The sequence below is a fragment of the Prionailurus viverrinus genome, chromosome B1 (assembly GCF_022837055.1).
Source record: "Prionailurus viverrinus isolate Anna chromosome B1, UM_Priviv_1.0, whole genome shotgun sequence".
NCBI classification, from domain to species: domain Eukaryota; kingdom Metazoa; phylum Chordata; class Mammalia; order Carnivora; family Felidae; genus Prionailurus; species Prionailurus viverrinus.
Genome location: NC_062564.1, coordinates 134,476,167 through 134,499,744, shown reverse-complemented (window position 1 = coordinate 134,499,744; position 23,578 = coordinate 134,476,167). Strand labels below are relative to the sequence as shown.

At 39.3% G+C, this 23,578-nt stretch overlaps 2 protein-coding genes and 2 non-coding genes across 15 annotated transcripts in view; all 4 read right to left on the bottom strand.

Annotated features, from left to right (window-relative positions):
- Nucleotides 1-18,106, bottom strand: part of SLC10A6 (solute carrier family 10 member 6) — a 50,886-nt gene extending 32,780 nt beyond the window's left edge. For 2 of the 8 annotated variants that reach the window (XM_047856964.1, XM_047856960.1), the window contains exons 1-3: nucleotides 18,018-18,106; nucleotides 539-633; nucleotides 94-272 (exon numbers count right to left, since the gene is read on the bottom strand). The gene's annotated coding sequence lies outside the window, so the exon portion shown is untranslated. The other 6 variants (XM_047856961.1, XM_047856962.1, XM_047856963.1 and 3 more) reach the window with 6 other exon arrangements.
- Nucleotides 2,284-2,390, bottom strand: LOC125164982 (U6 spliceosomal RNA). Its single transcript, XR_007151891.1, has one exon. It is a non-coding gene; the product is annotated as a U6 spliceosomal RNA (small nuclear RNA).
- On the bottom strand, nucleotides 16,168-23,511 carry CB1H4orf36 (chromosome B1 C4orf36 homolog). 5 transcript variants are annotated; one of them, XM_047856970.1, is made up of 5 exons: nucleotides 22,852-23,511; nucleotides 22,103-22,239; nucleotides 18,591-18,745; nucleotides 18,018-18,356; nucleotides 16,168-17,157 (listed from the first exon to the last, which is right to left on the bottom strand). In XM_047856970.1, the coding sequence occupies exons 2-4, from the start codon at nucleotides 22,165-22,167 to the stop codon at nucleotides 18,223-18,225; spliced, it is 354 nt and encodes a 117-aa protein (XP_047712926.1). In that variant the 5' UTR covers nucleotides 22,168-22,239; nucleotides 22,852-23,511; the 3' UTR covers nucleotides 16,168-17,157; nucleotides 18,018-18,222. The 5 variants fall into 5 exon arrangements, with proteins under 5 accessions (XP_047712926.1, XP_047712928.1, XP_047712924.1 ...); XM_047856972.1 differs by having other exon boundaries at nucleotides 22,103-22,235; nucleotides 22,909-23,511; XM_047856968.1 differs by having other exon boundaries at nucleotides 22,909-23,245.
- LOC125165014 (U6 spliceosomal RNA) lies at nucleotides 21,331-21,432 on the bottom strand. Its single transcript, XR_007151922.1, has one exon. It is a non-coding gene; the product is annotated as a U6 spliceosomal RNA (small nuclear RNA).
- Nucleotides 23,512-23,578: the final 67 nt, after the last annotated feature.

The window sequence follows — 23,578 nt, the reverse complement described above, 5'->3', positions numbered from 1 at the left end:
GTATTCATGAGTGGCATTATAAAAGTAATTATCATGGGCATGAAACATATAATAAACTGGTAAGTAAGGCTTTCCACTTCTGTTCTTACTCACCACTGAATATTCAAGTGAAATGAGACAAGCAAATTTATTGTCAAGTGGAGTGACTGGGCTGTGTCGTCAGCATCACGCTATGTTCCAGGAAAATAGGTTGAATGCCAAGACATAATTTCTCCAAATTCAATGGGATTTCAAAGAACCAGGATGCAATGTTTTGCAGAGGGGAAATCTAACTGGAAAAAACAAAGGCACTAAGCCAAAAGCCACTCCCCATAGCACTAGCAAAAAAACTCTATCGAAAATATTAAAGCAAAAGATCAGTTATGGAAATGTCGAGAGGGAGTAAGGATATTTTCAGGAGTGCTTCAGAATTAGTTTCAGTTTCTATTCTTCCTATTTCTACTAGAATTTGTCTCTAAAGCCAATAATTAAACACCTGTAAGAATAATATGGTACTAAGCACCTGATTTGTTTTATCAAATGTGGAAAAATTCTGTACCCAAAATAATTCAAGGAAGCTGTCACTTTCCTTTGGAGAACAGAGTCGGCTTTCAGATGCCACACCCCTGGCCCTCGTGGTGAGGTCTGGGAATTCTGCAAAAGAATGTAGTTAAGAGTTTGTCATGAAGGCTGGAGACAAAATCTGAGGCCAGTTTCTGACCGCAATGGCCCAGGGGCCCTTCTGTGTTTCTTAACCACACAGATGCACATTTCATTGGCAAAACCAGACAGGAAAATATGGTTCCATGAAACTAAACCTACAAAAGAGCAGATGCCACACCCTTTCTCACAGAAAGCAGAAAGTTTATTTATGTGGCAAAGGTTGGCAACAAGGCACACTTTATAAAACACCTCTACCTGTCTTAAGAGGTGTATTAGCTATGCATCGTTTATTTTTGGACTAGCAAAATATTTTCCATGACAAAATGCTCTGAGCCTGTTTACTACATAAAAATACAAGTTAAATACAAATGTAAAAATAAAATCTAACTCTTCGAAGAAAGTATAAACTGGCTCAGGCAAAGGTACCTTAAAAGCAGCTCTGAAGTTAAAACCTTGTTGGAGGCCATCCGAAGTCAGCACGAGGGCCTGCTGCCACCAACTCTTGATTCCTGCCCAAGAATAAGCCTACATGTACACCAAGCTTGGTAAGCCTGCCAGAAGACAACCCAGAACCACCTGTGCTGACTGATGCAGCGCTAGGCAGAGAAATGGACACTTAGGAACTGGGTTAGGTCTCTGGAAAGCAGAGATGCGGTCAAGCTGAAGGAGAATGGAGGAGGAAGACGACAAACATTTCTGAGCACCTACTATATAACAGGCCATGCTAGGTCCTTTACACATATGTGTGCGCCTGGTAAAGCAGAACTTTTTTTTTTTTCTTTTTTACTTTAGTGAGAGAAGGTATCACATTATTTCTGTCTGGGTAATGTCAAAAGGGCTTTCAGTACATCTTCTTTGTTCCTGGAATCAATCAAATGGCCCTTCTTAATTATACAAATTTGAGTTTAATAAGCCACTCAACATCAAGGACAATGTGATAGGAACTTTTGTGATTTGGTTGGTACTTAGCCCTGAGAGCTGGGAAGAAGGGGGCTATGTTTTCATAGTGGATGTTAGGAAACTTCTAAGTTGGAAGGTGACCTTGGACACTTACTTTTTGAAATGCAGTGTTATCAGAATCTCTCAAATGAATTAGGATGGTTCCAACTGAGGTCCACTCTTAGGAAAAGATACTAAAGTCCAACTGCCCACCATGAAAGCAAGGGGTGTCTGGACTGGTAATGATTTCCTCTGGATCAAGTCACCCTGGTACAGCTGTCACAGGATGATACAGGACACAATGTTTGAGTATGTAGATATAACCTGAAAAGAAGTAACCTTGAGAGGCCAAGTTCAGCACCACCATGCTGTATGCAAGGATCTGGACTAAAAGGGGCGTGGTGGCAATGGGTAAGAGCCATGAATTGGGTGGAACCAGTTCATTCAAAAGGTCCCAACAAAACAGCAGTAGCTAAAACCAGGGCCTATCAATGAATGTCAGGCTTTTCCCAATTTGTCTCCCAAAGGAGAAGGAGACTCCTTTGAAAGAGTAAGCACCTGGAGTTCTTGTCAATATCTAAAAGGAGATTTTTAAATAGGGGATTCTAAATTTATTGGCATGTAGGGATTCAAGTGACTAGAAATTTTTATTTTTAAATTTTTTTTTAATTTTTTTTAACGTTTATTTATTTATTTATTTATTTATTTTTTTAACGCTTCACGAATTTGCGTGTCATCCTTGCGCAGGGGCCATGCTAATCTTCTCTGTATCGTTCCAATTTTAGTATATGTGCTGCCGAAGCGAGCACTAACGTTTATTTATTTTTGAGACAGAGAGAGACAGAGCATGAACGGGGGAGGAGCAGAGAGAGGGAGACACAGAATCGGAAGCAGGCTCCAGGCTCTGGGCCATCAGCCCAGAGCCCGACGCGGGGCTTGAACTCACGGACCGTGAGATCGTGACCTGAGCCGAAGTCAGACGCTTAACCGACTGAGCCACCCAGGCGCCCCGTAACTAGAAATTCTTAAAAAGACATGACCAAATTTATACCCTAAGCTAGTGAGGTAGTTCATGAAATCCCATTCAATCTTTACATCTGTTCTAAGAGGTAACTACTATATTAAAAAAATAAAAATTAAAAAAAAAAGGGGGCGCCTGGGTGGCTCAGTCGGTTAAGCATCCAGTTTCGGCTCAGGTCATGATCTCACAGATCGTGGGTTGGAGCCCCGCATCAGGCTCTGTGCTGACAGCTCAGAACTTGGAGCCTGTTTCAGATTCTGTGTCTCCCTCTCTCTCTGCCCCTCCCCTGTTCATGCTCTGTCTCTGTCTCAAGAATAAACATTAAAAAAAAAATTAAGAGGTAACTACTATCATTTCCACTTCACGGATAAGAAAACAAAGGCCTACTAGGGTCATATAATTTGTCAAAGGTTATTAGACAAGTAAATTGTAACAGTAGAATTTAAATCCTAGTCTAATCCTTAGCTTGTCCTCATTTCCCTGGAACACATTGATGGGAAGCAATGAAAGTAGTTGATAGCATGATCATTCTGAAAAGACTGACAATCAGTTAAACATAGTTCAGGGATAAAACACCACAATTTGGCATAAAGATGGAGAAACAAACCAACTAATCCCTAATCTCTAAATTTGTTTCATATGCTCACAAACTTAAAATGCATCTGACTATGTGCAAAATATATGCATCTTAATTTTGAGATCCAGTTGTACAAATCACAGGAAATATTTCATGCATTTCTATTCTCTGCAAATAGAGTTAGAGGTGAAAGATATTCTTCAGGAAAACCAACTGAAAAGCTCAGCCTTTTCTGTCTGGGAATGTAAAGGCTAAAGGGAAAGTGCCAAAAAGAAAGGTAATTAAATGTGGCTGAGGCACTGTTTACCGAACTCTGAAAATTAGTACAAGGAGAAACTTCTAGATGCTTGAGGACATAAAAAAATCCTACAGGTTCCAGGGTACCTAGTTGGCTCAGTTGGCAGAGCATGTGACTCTTGATTTTGGGGTTGTGAGTTCAAGCCCTGTGTTGGGCAATAGAGGTTTTTCTTTTAATTGTTTATTCTTGAGAGAGAGAGACAGACAGACAGAACGTGAATGGGGGAAGGGCAGAGAGAGAGGGAGACACAAAATCTGAAGCAGGCTCCAGGCTCTGAGCTGTCAGCACAGAGCCCCATGCAGGGGTCCAATTCACAAGCTGTGAGATCATGACCTGAGCCAAAGTCAGATGCTTAAACGACTGAGAGACCCAGGTGCCCCTAGAGCTTTTTTTTTTTAAGGGGGGAAAATCCTATAGGTTCCAAGAGTTTAGGTAAACTCATGTGATATATCCAAAACAAAAGGAAATTAAGTTTTTGATCTAAATTATTTATTACTAACTTAATCCAAATTAATTATTTAATCCAAAATTAAAAAGAAATTGGCAGCAAAAAAAATACACTGTTATATGACACAAGGTAAAAAACCTAATTCTATATATTTTTTTAGGAACCAAACCTCAAAAATAAAAATGCTATCACACTGCAGAAAAAAAACAGGTGGTACTTGAACAGAAAATTCACAAAACAATAGTCAACAACCATAGATATCAATATCACAAATAACTCTTTTAAGTACATTAAAATAAGATACCATGTGTTGCCTATCACTGAGAAAACAATTTTAAGGTGAATGTCCTTGTTGATAAGAGTTGAGTGAAAGTATATTCTCATATACTGCAAGTAGGATTGAAAATTTATATAATCTTTCAGGAAAAAGTCTCGCATTATGTACTAAATAGCCTTTGTCTCTGTAAGTCTAAAAAGCTGTCTTAATAAATAAGTGGTGGTGTGCCTGGGTGGCTCAGTCATTGAGCATCTGACTCTTGATTTCAGCTCAGGTCGTGATCCCTGGGGTCATGGGATCAAGCCCTGTGTCAGGTCCTATGCTGAGCATGGAGCCTGCTTGGGATTCTCTCTCTCTCTTGGTCTCTCTCTCTCTCTCTCTGCCCCTCTCTCCTCCTCATGCACTCTCTATAAAATAAAAAATAAATAGGGGTGCCTGGGTGGCTCAGTCAGTTGAGCATCCTACTCTTGATTTCAGCTCAGGTCATGATTTCATGGTTAATGAGTTTGAGCCCCACATGGGGTTCTGCACTGAGTGCATGGAGCCTGCTTGGTATTCTTTCTCTCCCTCTCTCTCTGCCCTTCCCCCACATGCTCAATAAATAAATTAATTGATTAAATAATTAATAAAAAATAAGGACACCTGGGTGGCTCAGTTGATTGGGCATCTAACTCTTGGTTTCAGCTGCAGGTCATAATCTCACAGTACGTGGGATCCAGCCTTGCATTGGGCTCTGTGCTGGCAGCATGGAACCTGCTTGAGATTGTCTCTCTCCCTCTGTCTTTGCCCATCCCCTGCTCACACACTCTCTCTCTCTCAAAATAAATAAATAAACATTAAAAAAATAATAAAATAATAAATAAAGTGCTTATCTTAAAAGATAAAAAAATAGGCTGCAATACTGGCAAAAAATTTATTAATTACTTGGCAGCAGATGTTTCTATTTATAATAGAACTGTTATTTATAAACACATTCTTATTTATAATACCATTATTATTTATAAAAGCAGAAAACTGGAGATTTAAATTCCCAAAGTGAGACTAATTTAAGTAAATTATTATACAATGATATATTATGCAATTACTTAAAGTGTAAACATTTTGACAATGAGAAATATTTATGTTAGAAGGTTAAGCAAAAAAAATAAAATAAAATAAAATAAAAATAGGTATAGATATAATGCTCCCAGCCATGTTAAAATAATAAACACATAAAGAGACCAAATTTGACTCCAAAATTTTCAGTGATTGCTTCTGTACGTAGGATTATGGATGACTTTTTTCTTCTTTATATTTTTTGTACCATGTAATATCTTTGAAATGGCTGTGCGTTATTGTTTTATAACCAAGAAAAAAGGAGCTGAAGAAAAAGGAACAGAGATGGAGGAAGTTGTGGTTATTTCAAGCAGCTCCTAAAAGTTGATAACAGTCTGGTGACTCCATGAGGAGCCAGACTGTTGAGATGATTCAATCATTGTCTTTGTTCTTAGGTTTTTATAAGGGAGGCTTACAAATACCAAAGCTTCCAGGTAAGAGATACCTGCATAAAATGGAATGTAAGGGCGTGAGAAGGATTAATGGGCCAAGTCAGGACACAGACAAATGGACTGATAAAGTGTTTAGCCTGAAACAGCACCTGCTCCACCTTCAGAATAAAATAACCAGAAGGGAAAATGAAGCACCTGGAACCAACTGGAAAGGCCTGTTTACCTGCACAGGTGGTATGCTATTTATAATAGTATTTGTGGTCCTTTTCCCAACACCCTTTTCTGGCCTCAGCTCATCAGATCAAATGTTATTAACATTATAACCATAAATTTTCATAGACTGAAACCCTAGAATTATGAGAAGAAAATCTACAAGTTGTAATAAATAAAATTAATGGGATTTGTCAGCCATTACCACAAATTACTGATACTGATTTTCTATAATAACAGTAGAAACAACTACCATTTATTGAGTCTTCCCTATGTACCGGGTCCTGTGATAGATCCCTTATATATAAAGGGTAGTCGAATGTGCCACTCCAAAATATGCCACTTTGGATAAGGATTATTTTAAGCAGAAGGCAACTGAGAAGAAGAAGATACCAGCTCCCTGCCATCCCTCTATATGCCTAAAAACAGGACAGAAATTTGTAACGGTATCCCCCTTCCCCTCTCCACCAGGAAGGACAGAAGTTAACACCAGAGACAACTCTAGACCCTTATCAGCCCAGAGAAATCCGCATCAGAAGAATCTACATCACAAACCCTGCTAGAACTAGCTAGCCCTTATCTACCATTAGTTACCCAGTATTTGTCTTCCCACAATTTGCCATCCCTACAGCCTCAAAATCCTTTTTCTTTGTCTTGTCACTTCTCTATTATTCTTTTAAGATGCTATAAAATCCCAAGTTCTAATACCTCTTTGAGATACTCATTTCTGAGTGCTCCCATGTGTATTTGCAATGCACATGTTAATAAACTTGTTTTTCTCTTGTTAATCTGTCTTTTCAGTCTGATTTACAGGGCCCCAGCTGGGGAGTCCAACATGAGGAGAAGAAAAAAAAAAAAAAAGTCTTTCCTCCCCTACACATATCTCATTTAATCCTCTCAACAATCCTGTCATTTAGATACTATTATTACCCTCATTTACCTATGAGTGAAGAGAAACTTAGAGGTTAAACAACCTGCATGGGCTAAGCTAATAAATGCTAAGGCAGATCATGAGAGTTGAATCTAGGGTCCATGAAAAATAGATGAAATAATTAAAGTTCACAAGTTCATGAGTTCCACTTGTATAAAATATTATTCTTCCCACTCAAACTATATTGCACATACTGGTCACTATTAGTCACCTTCCTAAACCCTTAACTCACATGCCTTATCAGATGCTGCAACAGGTGCACGGTAAATATGTGTTAACTGACATTATGAAAGAATAATATCCATGCTGAAAAAGGTAATATCCTAATTTACATGTCTGAATAACTCTTTCATTTTGAAGGAGCTACTCAATTCAAATATTCATGATCCTATATTCAAAGAATATTTCTTAATATTCCCTGTGGGTTATAAGCTACTTTATAGTGCCCCCCCCAAAAAAAAGAATGCATAAGCAAAACAGATCCTTGACCACGCAAACCAGCCACTGCCAGAAAAGAAGGGTGGGACCAGGGAAAGTCAGACATTTTTCAGTAATGATGAAAATGGCCATTTATCCCTTCTTTATATACTCTCAACAGAGGTTAAACCCTAAAGCCACGGCTTGAAAGGCTCAGAAGTGTTTTTTCTCCACCCTCCATCGCTAAGCCAGAGGACATGCACCTAGTAGTCTAGCCAAAATTAATCAAAATAAAGGGTACTGTGGAGCTCAAGCATTTCATAGGAAAACCAGGGATTAACTGCAAGCATCTGGCCCAAACTTCCAGCTTTTTGATCTGACATTTTCTAGCTACTATGCCTGGAACATTTTAAGTGCTCAATAAATATTAGCTAGTGTGTTGGTTATTATTATTAATAACATCTGTTGCATCTAACCCAGAAAAATAACAATGTCAGTATCAAAAAATAAATTCTCCTTTCCTCCTGCTTCCAATTTTCTGATTTAGTTTTCAAAATCTTTTGTTATTACAGCTTAGAAATTTCTTTCAAATACTAAAAAAGCCATGAAGGGAAAAGAAAAAGAATTTTATATATATATATTATATAATTTTTAATCGATGTATATTAATATATTTTATAATTTATATTATATATATATATACATTTGTCATGTGATTTCATGATAAAGAAGATCATTATTAGGAAATAACCCTCCTTTTATCTCAAAAGAAATTATGTCAGCTTTTTCTACTATTCACATAAAGCAATTTTTTTTAACATTTATTTATTTTTGAGAGACAGAGAGAGACAGAGCATGAGCAGGGGAGTGCAGAGAAAGAGGGAGACACAGAATCCGAAGTAGGCTCCAGGCTCTGAACTGTCAGCACAGAGCCCGACGTGGGGCTCGAACTCACACACCACGAAATCATGACCTGAGCCAAAGTTGGATGCTTAACCTACTGAGCCAACCAGGGGCTCCTAAAGCAATTTTGATATCGTTAAACTGCAGTGCTAGAATTCTGACATTCATTCTCCTGGGAATATTTGTGTTTTGATACAACAGAGCTCCTGGGGAAGGAGGTGGTGCACCCAGTAAATGTCTGTATGTTAGGTTCCAGTTATACTTACCTTACCTGTTCTACATATGTGGTGAAAGCAGGAGGCTAAATTCCTCAGTAAATAGTCACATGGTGAGCAATCTCTAAAACAATGAGAGAGGAAGTCTGCTTCTGGAACTTGAAAGGCGTTGCTTTGACAGAGAGTTAATTTGATGCAAGAAAAAAACCAGACACCTGCAATTGATGTCCCTGAAAAAGATTACACCTACATTCCAATGCTGTGAAGGTTGCAAAGTGCAAAACAAGTCCTTAGAGTGGAGGTGGAGGATTTGAAGAGGAGAGGGATTGAAACTGAAAGGAGACATGAATGGAAGGTAGAAAATTCCAAAATAGAGCCTGAGACTCCTGGTACATTGGCAACTTTTTCTACCCTAGGGATCAATTAAGACTGATACATTATACCCATAAGTGCAATTAAAGTGCACCAAGATCACTAGGTTCTTCTTATAGGTTGTATCAGTTCTGAGGTACAGTGAAAACCTCTGTAAACTTCCCTATCAATGCCTCTATTGTCTTGTTGCTTCCCCTTTTTTTCCTCAATGAAGCAAAAGAAAATTGTAATTGAATTTCATCTTAAGGTCCATAACGGCAGGCTGATGGCTCAGTGAAGTCTGAATAGTTTCAGCAACCCCTCTGCCATCTTCCCCAAATACCAAAGGAGGAATCTCATGTCTTGGTCCAAACCATCTGCAAGACTAAAGGACCAAACCTTTTCATTATATATATTACCCTGTTTTCTCTCTGTCACACTATACCAACTGTGTTAGGGTTAATGGTGTATTATTTGGCCATTGGTTGCAAGATCCAGACTAAAGACAACTGAAACCCTGGACTTGGGGCTATGGCAGTAAGTGGATATGATTTTGAGAAATTAGTGAGTTTTATAATATGGAAAAAAGAGTGTGAGTGAGTGTAAATAGCCACAGGACTGGAGACATCTGTTGATTGCTGCCCTGTGTTCATTCGCCTCCTGTCATGGTCTGCATTTCTTTTGGGGAAATACCCCACCTCAGGATTCTCAGCCATGCAGTTGGACCCAACCTTCTGTTTTACCAATGTGTCCTGAGTAACTTAAACCAGTCAGCTAAATCAGGGTCTCTCAGCCTTGACACTCTTGACATTTGGGGCTGGAAATCTCTTTGTCGTGAGGGACGTCCTGTATATTGCAGGCTATTTAGCAGCATCCCTGGACTTTACCCATTAGATGCCTTCGTGATACCCTACAGTTAAGATAGCCAGAAACATTTACAGACATCGCCAAATGCCCTGAGGGGCAGGAGAGGCAAAAATCACTCTTCATAGAGATCCTCTGAGCTAACCTCATCCTCATTCCAAATTTTAGTAAAGGACCTACTTGTCTCATACGAGCCATATTCTCCAATATTTGCTTTTTCGATAGGCCACACAGGCAGCCAGGCCAAAGGTGGACCAAGCATAGTCTTCTGGAAAAGTTTAGATTTTGAATTCACATGGATCTAGAATTCCATCTCAGTTTCACCTCTTTTAAAGCTATGTCACCTTGGGGAAGTTACTAATCCTTCACCTAGCCCCCTAATTCCTTCAACACTAAAATAGGGATCCGAAAATGGGCTGAGTTAAACATGTACTTGCCAAACAACGATGCAACCAACTGTTCCTCTCCTTGATTTATTACTTCAAAATAAATGAAAGGACATGCCCATACAATGCTCACAACAGCTTTATTTGTAAGCACTCAGAACTAGAAACTTATCACGGCACCTGGGTGGCTCAGTAGGTTAAGCGTCTGACCTCAGCTCAGATCATGATCTCACAGTTCATTGGTTCGAGCCCCGCGTCAGGCTCTGTGCTGACAGCTCAGAGACGGAGCCTGCTTCGGATTCTGTGTCTCTCTCTCCCTCTCCCCTGCTCATGCTCTCTCTCTCTCTCTCGCTCTCTCTCTCTCTCTGTCTCTCAAAAATAAATAAACAGGAAAAAAAAAAGAACTAGAAACGTATCAACAAGTTTATGGATAAACAAAATGTAGGATATCTGTTGCAACAGAATGCTACTCAGCAATAAAAAGGAACACATACACAGCAACATGCATGAATCTCAAATAATTATGCTGAGCAAAAGAAGCCAGACCAAAAAAAAGTATATATTGTATGACTCCGTTTATATAAAACTCTCAAAAACACAAATTAATCAGGGCACCGGGGTGGCTCAGTTGGTTAAGCATCAAACTTTGGCTCAGGTCATGATCTCATGGTTCATGAGTTCAAGGCCCACTTTAGGCTCTCTGCTGTCAGTGCGGAGCCTGCTTCAGATCCTCTGTCCCCCTCTTTCTCTGCCCTTCCCCTGCTCAGGTGTGTGTGCACTCTCACGCACTCTCTCTCTCTTTCTTAAAAATAAATAAACATTAAAAAAAACAAACAAAACACAAATTAACCTATGGTGCCAGCAAGCAGCTAGATCAGTCACTGCACGGGGGAGTGGAGGGTGGAGCAGTGCTGAGGTTGAGAGAAGACCACTGAAAAGGGATGGAATACATGGGGCACAAGAAAACTCTTGAGGGGATGAAAATGTTCTTTATCTCGATTTTGATGATCATCCCACAGGTGTCAAAACCGATCACATTTACTTCAAATACGTGCAGTTTATGATGTAGTAAATTATACCCAATATACCCAAAAAAATGTGTGTCAAAGCATATATAGGAAGGGGTGCCTGGCTGGCTCAGTCAGAAGAGCATGTGACTCTTAATCTTTAGATCGTGAGTTCAAGCCCCACGTTGAGTGTAGGGATTATTTAAATTAATTATTTAATAATCATATTTATTATATATTATTTATATATATAATATATATTATTATAATTATAATAATATTATATGGAGAAAACAGCAAAAATCAAACCCTCTGACCACTCTCTTCAAAAGTGGCACCTTTTCAACAATTTTTAAGGTAATACACTCATTCATTAAACAAATGCTGATAGAGTGGCTACTATGGATAGGTACTATTACAGACAATAGAGACACCACAGAGAAATATCACAGACAAACAAGTGAGCAAATAAATAATTGCAGATAATGATATGAGTGCTGTAAAGGAATTAAAACAGGGTGCTGTCACAGAAAGTGACTGAGTAAAAGGAAAGGCCAATTTATTGGGGAGGGGGGAAGGCCAATTTATTGGGGAGGTCACAGGGAAGCTCCCTCAGGAGATGTCATTTGAGTGGAGCCCTAAAGAGATAGGAGATATCTCTGTGACAATCCAAGGGAAGGCAATCTTAGGGAAAATAAACAGCAAGTGAAAATGTTCCAAGACAGAAATAGTTTTGATATGTCAGAGAACAGGAGGTTAATATGTTTGCACCCAGTAGGACTGAAAGATGAGTGGAAGGAATGCGGTCCAAAAGGAAAGCAAGTGTCAAATAACATAGGGCCTTGTAAGCCATGGGAAAGGGTGTTACTCAGGGGAGTGAGGTGATCTTTTTGGCAATGACATAAATGCATTTTTTTTGTTTATTTTTTTTTTTTAAGTAATCTCTACACCCAAGGTGGGGCTCAAAGTCATGACCCTGAGATCAAGAATGCATGCTCTTTAGACTAAGTCAGTCAGGGGTCCCTGCATGAGTGCCATTTTTAAAAGATCACTATGACTGCTAAGGGTAGACTACAGAAAGGCAAAAAATGGAAGAAAGGATGTCAGTTACAAGACTTTCTCTGCATTCCAAACAAGAAATGGTGGAGGCCTGGACAAGGGTGAGAGTGGTGGAGAAAGAATTGACATATTTGGGATATTTTCCAAAGGTAGACCCAACAACAGTTGCTGGGACAGATTGGACTGAGAGAGAAGAGGAGATGGGGGACACAGGAATCACAGATGGCCCACAGATTTTTGGCCTGCATAATGGAAACATCACCATTCACTAGAACGAAAAAAAAATATAACTATTCTTAAGACCATGATGAAAAGAGCCTAGAGAACCCAAGTGACACAAGACCCCAACGATTTGTCTGAGATGACACAGCGATTAAGTGGTAGAACTGGCATTCGATCCCAGGTGGCCCATGCCCTACACCTAATGTTCTAAATCTATCTGTTCTACATTGGGTGTAAATAGTACTTAAAGACAGTGAACAAAGAGAGAGTTCCTTTTTCCCCCTGCATGCTTGCTGCCCTGTCAACCGTTGGCATAAGTTCTGCCTCATCAAGACCCTGGGCCAGTTCTGTCCCCAAACTTACCCCTCTGATGTTAGAGCTCTGCTCTGTTCTGTCATTGCCCTTTCTTCCTTGTTGTGAGGACTACAGGATATAGAGTACCTAAAATGTAGATGTAGAGTTTCTACATCTAAGTTTTCACCACATAGGCTTTTTTTGTTTTCTCTTTTCCCTTCTCTCTCCCTCCTCTGACCCTTGATGAAATGTTTTCATTCAGGAAATTTTTGTCAACTGAAAACAATGAAGATTCTCACCAAAAATTTCAATCACTTACTATTAAATTTCTACACCAGAATAATTTTCGCTACAAATAAAATACAGCATGCAATTCACCCAGGGTTTCAGTATCTAAGCCATTTTTTCCTAAAGGTCTGCCTCTTCTACACTGCCAACCAAAGTTTCAGAATGTTCACTATCACTACGCGTTCATTCTTCTCATTCTGCCTACTCCTCCTGGATGAGCTCAAAGACACCCATTGTTTTCACCTTTCTTCTCTATACTCTCTCCTTCCTGAGCAGCACACCTGTAAAGCCCACTGCTACTGGAGATCTCCACTCTAGTGTCTACCAAGAATTTCAAACATCTATGAACCTAAAATTAATGTACCTCACACACACCCAAGACAACTCTTCCTTTCCCAAGCCCACAATCTGGAATTCATTCAAAATTCCTCCCTTTCACTCACCCATATCCCTTTAACTCACCCACATCCCTCTCACTCAACCACATCCAATCAGTGACACTATCTTGTGGTTTCTACTTCTTCCATGACTCCTGAGTCAGACCTGTATTATCCATCCCACCTTTACTTCCTTAAGTTATGCACTGTCACACCTGGATTACCGTGACAGCTTTTAACATGAAAGAAAGAAATAAAAATTAACACAAAAACAGTGTTGAGGAAACCCACACAATGCAGGGAGAACAATCTATTTCATGTCCTCAGGGAGGTAAAGGAAGATAGGCAATTATAAATAAAACAGGTTACTTTTTAAAAAGGAGAGGAGTAAGGCTTCAGAAGGAAAAATATGATAGCAGAAATTAAAAACTTATAATGGGTAGATGATAAAACTGAGAGCTTCCTCCAGAAAAATGGAGCAAAAGACAAAAGGATGGAAAGCAGAAGGGAAAAGATAAAAAATACAGCCAGTACAGAAGACGTAGAATATGAATAATAGTACTTCTAGAAAATATAGAGAAAAGGAAAAGGTACGAATATCTACAAGAGAATTTAATACAATCCCCCAGAACTGAGGGATATGAATTTCCAGATTGCAAGGGCTTTTGTAGTACCAAGCACCATGGGTAATGGTAAGAGTAGCTAATGCTATCTGTATTAGTGCTTATTCTGTGCCGGACACTATTCTAGGTGCTTACATATTTAACTCATTTACTTGTCATGACTATCACTATCCACTCATTACAGAAGAAGAAACTAAAGCACAGGGAAGTTCAGTAATGGGTCCAAGATGACACACAGCTTAATAAATGGTAGAACTGGCATTCAATCCCAGGGGGCTCATGATTTACACCCAGTGCTCTAAATCACTGTGCTACATTGGATTATTAGCCTTACACCATGTTTCCTAGCAGAACAATGGGATCTAGGGGAAGATGCCATAGCTTCCAGAGAGAAAAAAGTTCTCAAGGAAAGCATTCAAAGTAAAAATGGCTTTGGAATGCTCACTAACAATACTAAAAACTAAAAAGAAATACACAAATCCTTCGAATTTTAAAGGAACATTATTTACAACCTATGGAGGATATGCTCCAATGTAATAAAAAAAATAAACCAAGGAAGAGGATAATCAGGAGGCCCTACACCAGAAGAAACAGGAGGCCCTACACCAAAGAGTGTGAAGTGAATCCCCTAATGATCATGTAGAAATCATAGAAGAGCTACTTATGAGTGTGGAAATAAGCAGTTCAGGTTAGGGCAGGACAAGATTTCTCAGAAGACTTTGCAGGAAGATGAAATGAGAGAATATGTAGGAATGTTTTCAGAAGACTGACAACTGGCAAAGAGCGCGGGGTTGATTTAGTGATAAATACATTGCAAACTAAGCAAATATTAACTCTACTAAATACTCGTGCACATGCATACACACACACACACACACACACACACACACACACACACAAACACACACACATAATGGCAGGAAAGGAAAAGCAATTATAGTCTACTACATGGCTAGGCTGTGAAGTATTTACACATCATAATGTTAACATAATAATGTCATAATAATGTTAACATTTAATACTGATCTAACCAAAATTATAAATATAATCTATATTTACAGGTAGATAGAAATGGCATATGTATGTGTATTGAGGATGGAGGAAAGAAAAGAAAAAAAAAATTCTATCTTCTTTACTGGGAAGTCAATACCTAAAAAGGAAAATCCAAGAAGTAGCAAAATCAAAGTATTATTTAGAGACATAAAGGTAAATAATGAAACAGGTAGAAGAGATTAAATTAGTTGCCTCCATTGAAGTGAAAATGAGTGGTGAGGATCCACAGAGCTATGGTTTTTAAAAACAAATCTTTATTTTACCTTTTAAAATACATTCATAATGGATTAATATCTTTAAGTTTTTATTTTAATTACAGTTAGTTAACATACAGTGTTATATTAATTTCAGATATACAATATAGTGATTCAACAATTGCATACAATACCCGGTGCTCATCACAAGTGTACTCCTTAATCTCCATCACCTATTTCACCCATCTCCTTACCCCCTCCCCTCTGGTAACCATCAGTTTGTTCTCCATAGTTAAGAAACTGTTTCTAGATTTGTCTCTTTTTTCTCCCTTTGATCATTTGCTTTATTTCTTAAATTCCAAATACGAGTAAAATCATGGTATTTTCTTTCTCTGACTTATTTCGCTTAGCATTATACTCTCTAGCTCCATCAATGTCATTGCAAATGGCAGGACGTCATTCTTTTTCATGGCTCTGAATAATATTCCATTATATATATACACCACATCTTCTTTATCCATTCATTACTCAATGGACATGGGCTACTTCCATAACTTGGCTATTGTAAATAATGCTGCTATAAACATAGGGATACGTATACATAATTGATAGTTTGTTTGGGTTTTTTTTTAAGAGAAACAGACTTAGTTCCATTGAAATTAAGAAGTTTTCTCAGGGTACCTGGGTGGTTCAGTCAGTTAAGTGTCCAACTTTGGCTCAGGTCATGATCTCATAGTTCATGGATTTAAGCCCCACATGCAGCTCTGTGCCATTGGCATGGAGTCTGCTTGGGATTCTCTCTCTCCCTTTCTCTCTGTCCCTCCCCCACTCACTCTCTATCAAAACAAATAAACTTCTACGAAAAAAAAAAAAGGTTTCTCAAGGATACCTGATGAATCAGGGAAAGAAAGGGAGGGGACTAGAACCCAGATCTATTAACTAAAACCTACAGTTTTCTTTCTACTACTTACTACTACTTAACTTTCTACTCCTATCTACATAAATATGACTTTCAAGAAATTAAAACTTACTAATAGCAACAATGTTAGATACAGTGTACAGTAGAATTGTGGGCTATAGATTGAAAAATATTTCTAGTTTTCAAAGAAACTATTTGAGGTGTTATCTCCAGTCTAGATGAATTAGTAACAGTGACCCTAAAAGGGAAAGTATACAAACTACTCCATGGGATGTGAACTACAAAAATAAACATGCAATTAATCCCATTACTGTCCAAAACATATGTTGATACAGCTGGATGTGATTAATTTTTTAAAGAAAACAATGAATTGATTTTGATTTCTAAAGAAATAGAAATACACTGACTTTTTGCCTAAGACTGGTCTTTGGTTGAGAAATTATAAAGTGGTATTTTCCACATTTTAAGCAGTCAGCAACTCAGCTGCCATATTTATGATAATAACATTGGTGGAAAGGGGAAAAAAACTAGTCAAATGGAAGAAAGAACAGGCGGAGAGAACAGATGTGGAAAAAAGGGGAGATAAACATGGTACAACTGGGTAACATAGTGAAAATCCCACACACTCAGCCAAGAAACTTTGAGAGTGGCTCTGGTTGGCCGCTAAGCATCTTTCATGAAGCACATCTGAATTTTGTTAAGCAAATCTAACCAGGAATGTGGCAGTTCCACCTCCTCAAGACTACATACAGACAGCTTTTTCCAGGCCTGAGGATCACTAAATCAAATGGGTCACTGACACACTTCTAAAAACAAATGACCTTCATGTGAGCCACCATATCATAGGTAGAAGAAAGTATCTGAAGATAATTCAGACAACAGCTTCTAAATACTGTCAAACAGCAACCACCAGATATAATTCCCTAGTTAAGAAGTCAAACTGTGGGCCCACAGGGGTGTATTATGGCCCCCTAAGTATGCTTTGATTCATCTAACAAACACTAAATTGTGCTTAAATATAACTTTGATATCCAAGTGTGCCTTAATGGATTCAAATTCTAGGAAAATTGGTTCACACAAGTCCAATATTTTCCAGCTAATCAGTTCCCCATTCTCTAGCCCTTCTGCAAATAAGAGTTTTCCACATAATAAGGTCTTTGCGTTTTCATATCATTTTCACATGTATGTGTGTTCCATATGTTCCAGGGCATCCCAGAAAAATATGAAATTAAGCAGAAAGAAAAAAATTATTTTTTAGGAGAACAAAAGCAAAACGTAAGTTCTACTTGCTGCTTTAAAGTACTACGTAAGACTGGTAAATGATGTTTCACTGAACATTGGAAACTGAAGAGTTACTAAAATGAAATCTAAAATTTTTCTCGGGGCTCCTGGGTGTCTCAGTCAGTTAAGCATCTAGCTCTTGATTTTGGCTCAGGTCTTTATTTCATAATCATGATAGCCCCATTATTAAGATTCTCTCTACCTCAATTTTTCTTAACCAAAAAAATTTTTAGTCTATCATTTTTAAAAGAATTTTTCTTGGAACACCTGGGTGGCTCAGTGAGTTAAGCATCTGACTCTTGATTTTGGCTCAGGTCATGATCTCACAGTTCATGAAATCAAACCCCACCTCAGGCTCTGCACTGGCAGTCGGAGTCTGCTTGGGGTTCTCTGCCTCCCTCTCTCTCTCTGCCCCTCCCTGTTCTCTCTCTATCTCAAAATAAATTTTAAAGAAATAATTTTTCTTGGGGCGCCTGGCTGGCTCAGTTGGTGGAGCATCTGACTCTTGATCTCAGGGTTGTGAGTTCAAGCCCCATGTTGGATGTAGAGATTACTTAAAAACAAAATCTTTAAAAAGAAAAAAAGAATTTTTCTCTCTCCTTTTTTGGTATCTCAAAGATGCAAATTCAAAATAATGTCTCTGACAAGGAGTTTCCTCTTTCCATAGTGCAATTTTACAAAAATCCAAATGAATAGCATAAATGACTCAATCCCAACTACTTTCATCTACTTACAGTGTTGTTGCTTGTGACACAAAGGAACAAGTATGTGGTAGGAACACAGAAGATCTGTCAGAGCTGTCCATCAACCCACAGGAGCTGGTTCATCCACCAGTGGGTACTCATGTCTGCACCAAACTTCACACTGTGAAAGGCTGGAGACCTTCATTGCCTTTGGATGTGGAAAGCTCAGAGTACAGATTCAATTATGAGATGATGGTCACTTAGATGGAAGGGGTCTTCTCAAACCAACTTGCCTTTCCCTTAGAGAAAACTGAACTTCCTCAGCTAGGATTTTCTGACATTTCAGGTTTTTCAAGCGCTTCATCTCATACTCCCTTTCAAGTTTGATGGCTAGAAAATAAAATACATGAAGCAATCCAACTGATATTTTTCACCAGTCATAATATGGTTAAAACTGAATATTTCATCACACAGCAAACCACACATTCTTAAATACTAAACAAGAAGGGCTTCATAGATGAGGGGTATGGGTCTGAATAAGCATATTTAAACATTTATCTGACAATAAACAAAATGATATAGATAAAATTTGCTATTTATTAAAGTAGTTCTTACAGAACTTACATTCTGCAGAAGGGAGCAGAGCACTCTTAGTGGTTTTATTTTTTTGGAGGTAAAAAGGACTACCAAATGTAATTTCTTCCAAGAAAGGCAATTTGATGTTGGCTAGGTTCATGTACCAGGTCTTTGTAAGCAGTGCAAGATCCCAAGGTTCCTGTCTGGGGCAAAAATTCATTAATTCATTCAATAAATATTTATTGAACATCTAATGTGGAATATACAGAAGATATCTTAATTCTCAATTCCATTTTCCACTAGACATTTTGGTTTAAGATGGGAATTCAGGATTTTCCAGAGTTGTAAATCTAGCCAGGAGAAGGAGCCTTATATTAATGTATAGTATGTAATGTATATATACTAATGTAGAGATATATTGCAAAATTACCATAAATTATAATGACAGGAACTTTTGTTAAAAACAGCCTCCCTGCAGTCAAGCCAATCTTTCTATGTCTTTTAAGAGGATGTGGTTAAGAACTGTAAGCTCTAAGTCTTTTATGGCTGATCACAAATATGGTCACATTAGGGAAAGAAAAAAAGAGAATAATCATTCATTGAGCAGGTACTTGGCATACACTAAGGCTTCGAATGTGTGATCTTATTTTAATCTTTACAACCCCCCTGTGGATAGACAAGGAAACAGACTCAGAAGTGAATTAAGAACCAGAGCTGGTACTTAGCCCAGCTGGAGTTATTCAGAAGCACTAGTAGCAAGAGAATCCTTGGAAAACTGGAGGAGATGAAATTCCAAACTATAATATTTAAAAATAATCACCATGAACTTCAAATGAATTGTTTTATATATTCTAATTTGGAAATGCTAAATGACAACTACGTGTTTCTCATCTCACTGAGTCAATATGAGTTTCATATGTCCTAGGAAAGGTGAAAGACCTGCTTTGGTACAAGTAGAGGAAGTAAGGGTGTAATGTACAAGTGTCTACTTGTTTTCCTCCTCCAGCTTCCTTGCTACTTTATCATCTAACTTTAACGAGCAACTTGAAGTCTACAATTATTATAAATGCATTTGAATAAGGGCACAAAGATGTATTTATAAGAATGTTCACTGAAGCACTGTTTGTCAAAAACAAAACAAACAAACAAAAAAACTCACAAAATAGCCTTAATGTTGATCAAGAAGAGCCTAGTTAAACAAACTGTGGTACACATGTTGATGAAAGAATGAGGTTTATCCTTATATGTCGACTTGGAAACATGAGCAATAAAACAGCTAATTTTATCTAGCACTTACTATCTGCTGGACACTGCACTGTTTCAATCAGTTTACGCATATGAACACATTTAATTGACACAGTAACTCTATGGAGTAGGCAGGTACTATAATTAAACTCATTTTGCAGATAAGGAAATACGAATAGAACAACTTGTTCAAGGTCACAGGGCTGTTGGTCGTGGGTTTGGGATTTGAACCCAGAAAGTCAGACTCTAGAAACTGTGTTCATAACCATTAGGCTATACAAGATATAGTGGGGGCCAGGGCAAAGTTCAACATAATCACACATGTAAAAACACATACGTGTATATGTGTATATATGTGTGTATCTTGTATAGCAGATGGAAATTCTAGAAAAATATAAAACATTTTACCTCTGAGTGGGACTGAGATAGCCTTTTTATTTTCTTTTCAAATGTTTCTATACTGTTTGAAATTTTTGTGTGTATTTTCTACAACTCTCTAAAAATATTTAACCAAAAAATCAGTGAGGAGTTATCTTAGCAAATTAATTCCAAAGAGTGTCGTTGCCATTCTTTTCCTCTTAATTTAGCTGTTCTTATAAATAATATGGTATCAAACACTTTCTTGTAAGTATGATAGAGAAGGCACTGGTGCTGCAGAGACTATTCATGATATAAAATTCTACATAATCAAAACTGCAGAATAAATGCTTTAAGTTATTCTCCAGACATAGGATTATCTTTATTACAAAAATTACATTTATAATAATGTTGACTACCATGGTACTTGCCAATAGTTCAATGTCTAAACACATACGGAAATGACAAAACTAAATAAAATGCAATGGTGAATTTGCTCTGGTTTTAGAAACCCAAAGGGTGTCTCCACTTACTTCTCTGAATATTGTTTAAAAAGAAAAATTCAACTGACCCATAATGGCAAGTATGTCATAGACTGCGGCAGAGAGGTTAAAAAAACAAGTGCAAAAATTAAAAATAAACAAAAAAACAAGGTTGCAATAGACACCACACAGTGAAACTACCATGTGGTAGTAGCAGTCCATGTTTATTATGGGTTTACTGTATGTCAAGCAATATGCAAGTATGTAACACACATTATTTGTATTCCACATCATACAGACAGGTAGTGATAAGTTCATTTTACACATGTGGAGACCAAGATAGAGAAAAGTAATTTACTCAAGTTGGCATAGGGAGCCAGGGCAGGACCAGGCTTCGAACTCAGGTCTTCTGTTTGTTTGTTTTTTTTAATGTTTATTTATTTTGAAAGAGAGAGACACTCAGAGCGCGAGCAGGGGAGGGGCAGAGAGAGAGGAAGACACAGAATCCAAAGCAGGCTCCAGGCTTTGAGCTAACAGCACAGAGCTGGATGCAGGGCTCAAACCCACAAACCGTTGAGATCATGACCTGAGCTGAAGTCGGGCGCTGAACCAACTGAGCCACCCAGGCGCCCCATTTTTTTAAAATAAACATGTAGATTTATTTTAAATCAGTTCAGTGCATGATACAAATTGGTTTTGCAGTTTAAAAATATGGAAGCTTCACGAATTTGCATGTCATTCCTGTGCAGGGGCCATGCTAATCTTCTCTGTTCCAATTTTAGTACCTGTGCTGCAGAAGCAAGCACATGGCTCAGATCTTTCTGATTGCAAAACCCATGTTGTCCATAACAAACATCACCTGCAAAAACGTACAGGATGCAAAACTGACTCTTTGTACCAGCCAATCAAGTGCTAAGTTAAGATATACCACGATCTCGCGGCCCGTGAGTTTGAGCCCCGCGTCAGGCTCTGGGCTGATGGCTCAGAGCCTGGAGCCTGTTTCCGATTCTGTGTCTCCCTCTCTCTCTGCCCCTCCCCCGTTCATGCTCTGTCTCTCTCTGTCCCAAAAATAAATAAATGTTGAAAAAAAAAAAATTTAAAAGATATACCTGACACCAAGACACTTTCAGGTAGATTTACGCTATCTACAGAAATGTTTTAAGGTAGTTGACAGTAGTCGAAAATGTTGCTTTGGAGTACAAAGATGAGCTTCTATCCCTGTCACTTCTTTACTACATGACTGTATGACTTTGATCAAATCACTTCTCCAAACCTGTTTGTGTTGTTTTGTTATAACTGCCAAGTACGATAATTTATAAATTCTTAATAAACGCATTTACCTTTAAAAAAAATCACTATTCAGATCACTGAAAATACCTCACATGGTCCAGTAGCTCATCAGGGTTTCCGGTACTCTTATTTTACCAAGGACACTCCCCATCCCCAGTCAAGGCTCACAGTGATGAAAATACTTACACTTTAAAACAACCGCCCCGCAATATGGTTTTCACTGTGTTCTTTCTTGGCAAGCCATAAGCCATGGTGAATTATCACAGCCCAATTTCCTCACATAGGTGCCTGAAGTTATGACTGCAGTGTTCTGTTCACTCTGCCTGAAATGATTGCAATACACAGAATTAGTGGCTTTCACTTTAATATTTTTTAATACCCAAATAATAAAAAGATTTAGAAAAAGCATTTCTGGATGTCAGGAAGTTCCTAATAAATGTTCCTTGAAGCTTAACTCCTAATGTACAACTGTGTTCTCTTTTATTTGTCGTGAACTCATTTTATCATTTCTGGCCACGTATGGAGAAAATGCAAAGTTAACATCGGTATTCCGTCACTGCCCAAGCCTGCAAAACTGGCTCAAACACCTCATCACCCAAACGTGTCTGACTTTGGCAATATTGAAAGACAAATGGCTCTGCGGGTACACGAACTTCCCGTTCCCCGCCCAAGCCCCCTTCCCAGGTTTTCTCTTTTTCAAAAGCCTGAGCTAACCAAGCGACCCCCTGTAAGTGCCCCTCCCACTGCGTCCCGCCAGGGTGCGCAGTTCCGCGCAGGAACCGGCTCTCGGGAGCGGGTGGAGTCTCGGCGGTCCGCGGGGCCCGGGGCAGAGGGACGGACAGGCGGACGGGCAGGGAGGCCGGGACCTCCCGCCACCTCTTCCCACGTCCGCGCCCAGCTCTCCTCCCACCCGCACACAATGGCGGCGGGCGCACCGGGTCGGCCGGGGCCTCGGGGGCCGGAGGGGGTGGTGGCTGCCGGAGCCCGATTACCAGCGCTCGCGGGTCTCGGGGGTTGCGTTCCCCCGCGGACGGAGGGCGGAGCGCGCGCCCGACTAGGCGCTCATGGCCGCGCGCAACAGCGGGCCCGCGCCGCGGGCACACGCCTCCTTCCCGCTGGCGCCCGAGCTACGGGCCGCGCCCCAGGCCGGGACGCCTCGCGTCACGCCCGGGCCTCAATAAAGGGCTTTGTGGTGACGGCCCCGCCCTCCAGGGGCCTTGGGAACCAGGTCCCTGATGGGGTCCCGCGGGGGCCTCCGGGTTAAGCAAGCGAGACAAGCACACACTTGACGGAACAAAACTTAGGAGCAAAAGAGCTGTAAGCGAGGTCTTTCTCTGAAAACGACATTTAAATGTCAGGAGGTTGTGTTGAAGTGACCTGGGAACTTCGTTTTGGGGCCCATTTGGGGGCACAATTTAAAGAAACGTGCTCAGCTTTGACTTGTTCTCTTTGAGCGGTGCTCATTGGTGACGCCTGAGGAGCGGAAGCGCTATTGTTACAGTTCGCGCGCCCTAGGGGGTCAAGGCAGCTATAAACGCTCAGGCCCCAAGCCCAAATGTGGTGTTATGTGTTCGTCGTGGTAAGGGCAAGACAGAATGGAAAAAGTGGCCTGATGGACCAGTTTTTGAAGTCATTACACTGTGGTGATTCAGGAGGAATCTA

Bases quoted from the DNA above. Each gene is read 5' to 3' on its own strand.
- CB1H4orf36 (XM_047856970.1), bottom strand. From the start codon at position 22,167: ATGGCTTATGGCTTGCCAAGAAAGAACACAGTGAAAACCATATTGCGG. The intron at 18,746-22,102 runs GTAAGTATTTTC...TTTTTGCCCCAG, and splicing joins CGGGGCGGTTGTTTTAAAGT to ACAGGAACCTTGGGATCTTG. The intron at 18,357-18,590 runs GTAAGTTCTGTA...TTTATTTTCTAG, and splicing joins TCTGCTCCCTTCTGCAGAAT to CCATCAAACTTGAAAGGGAG.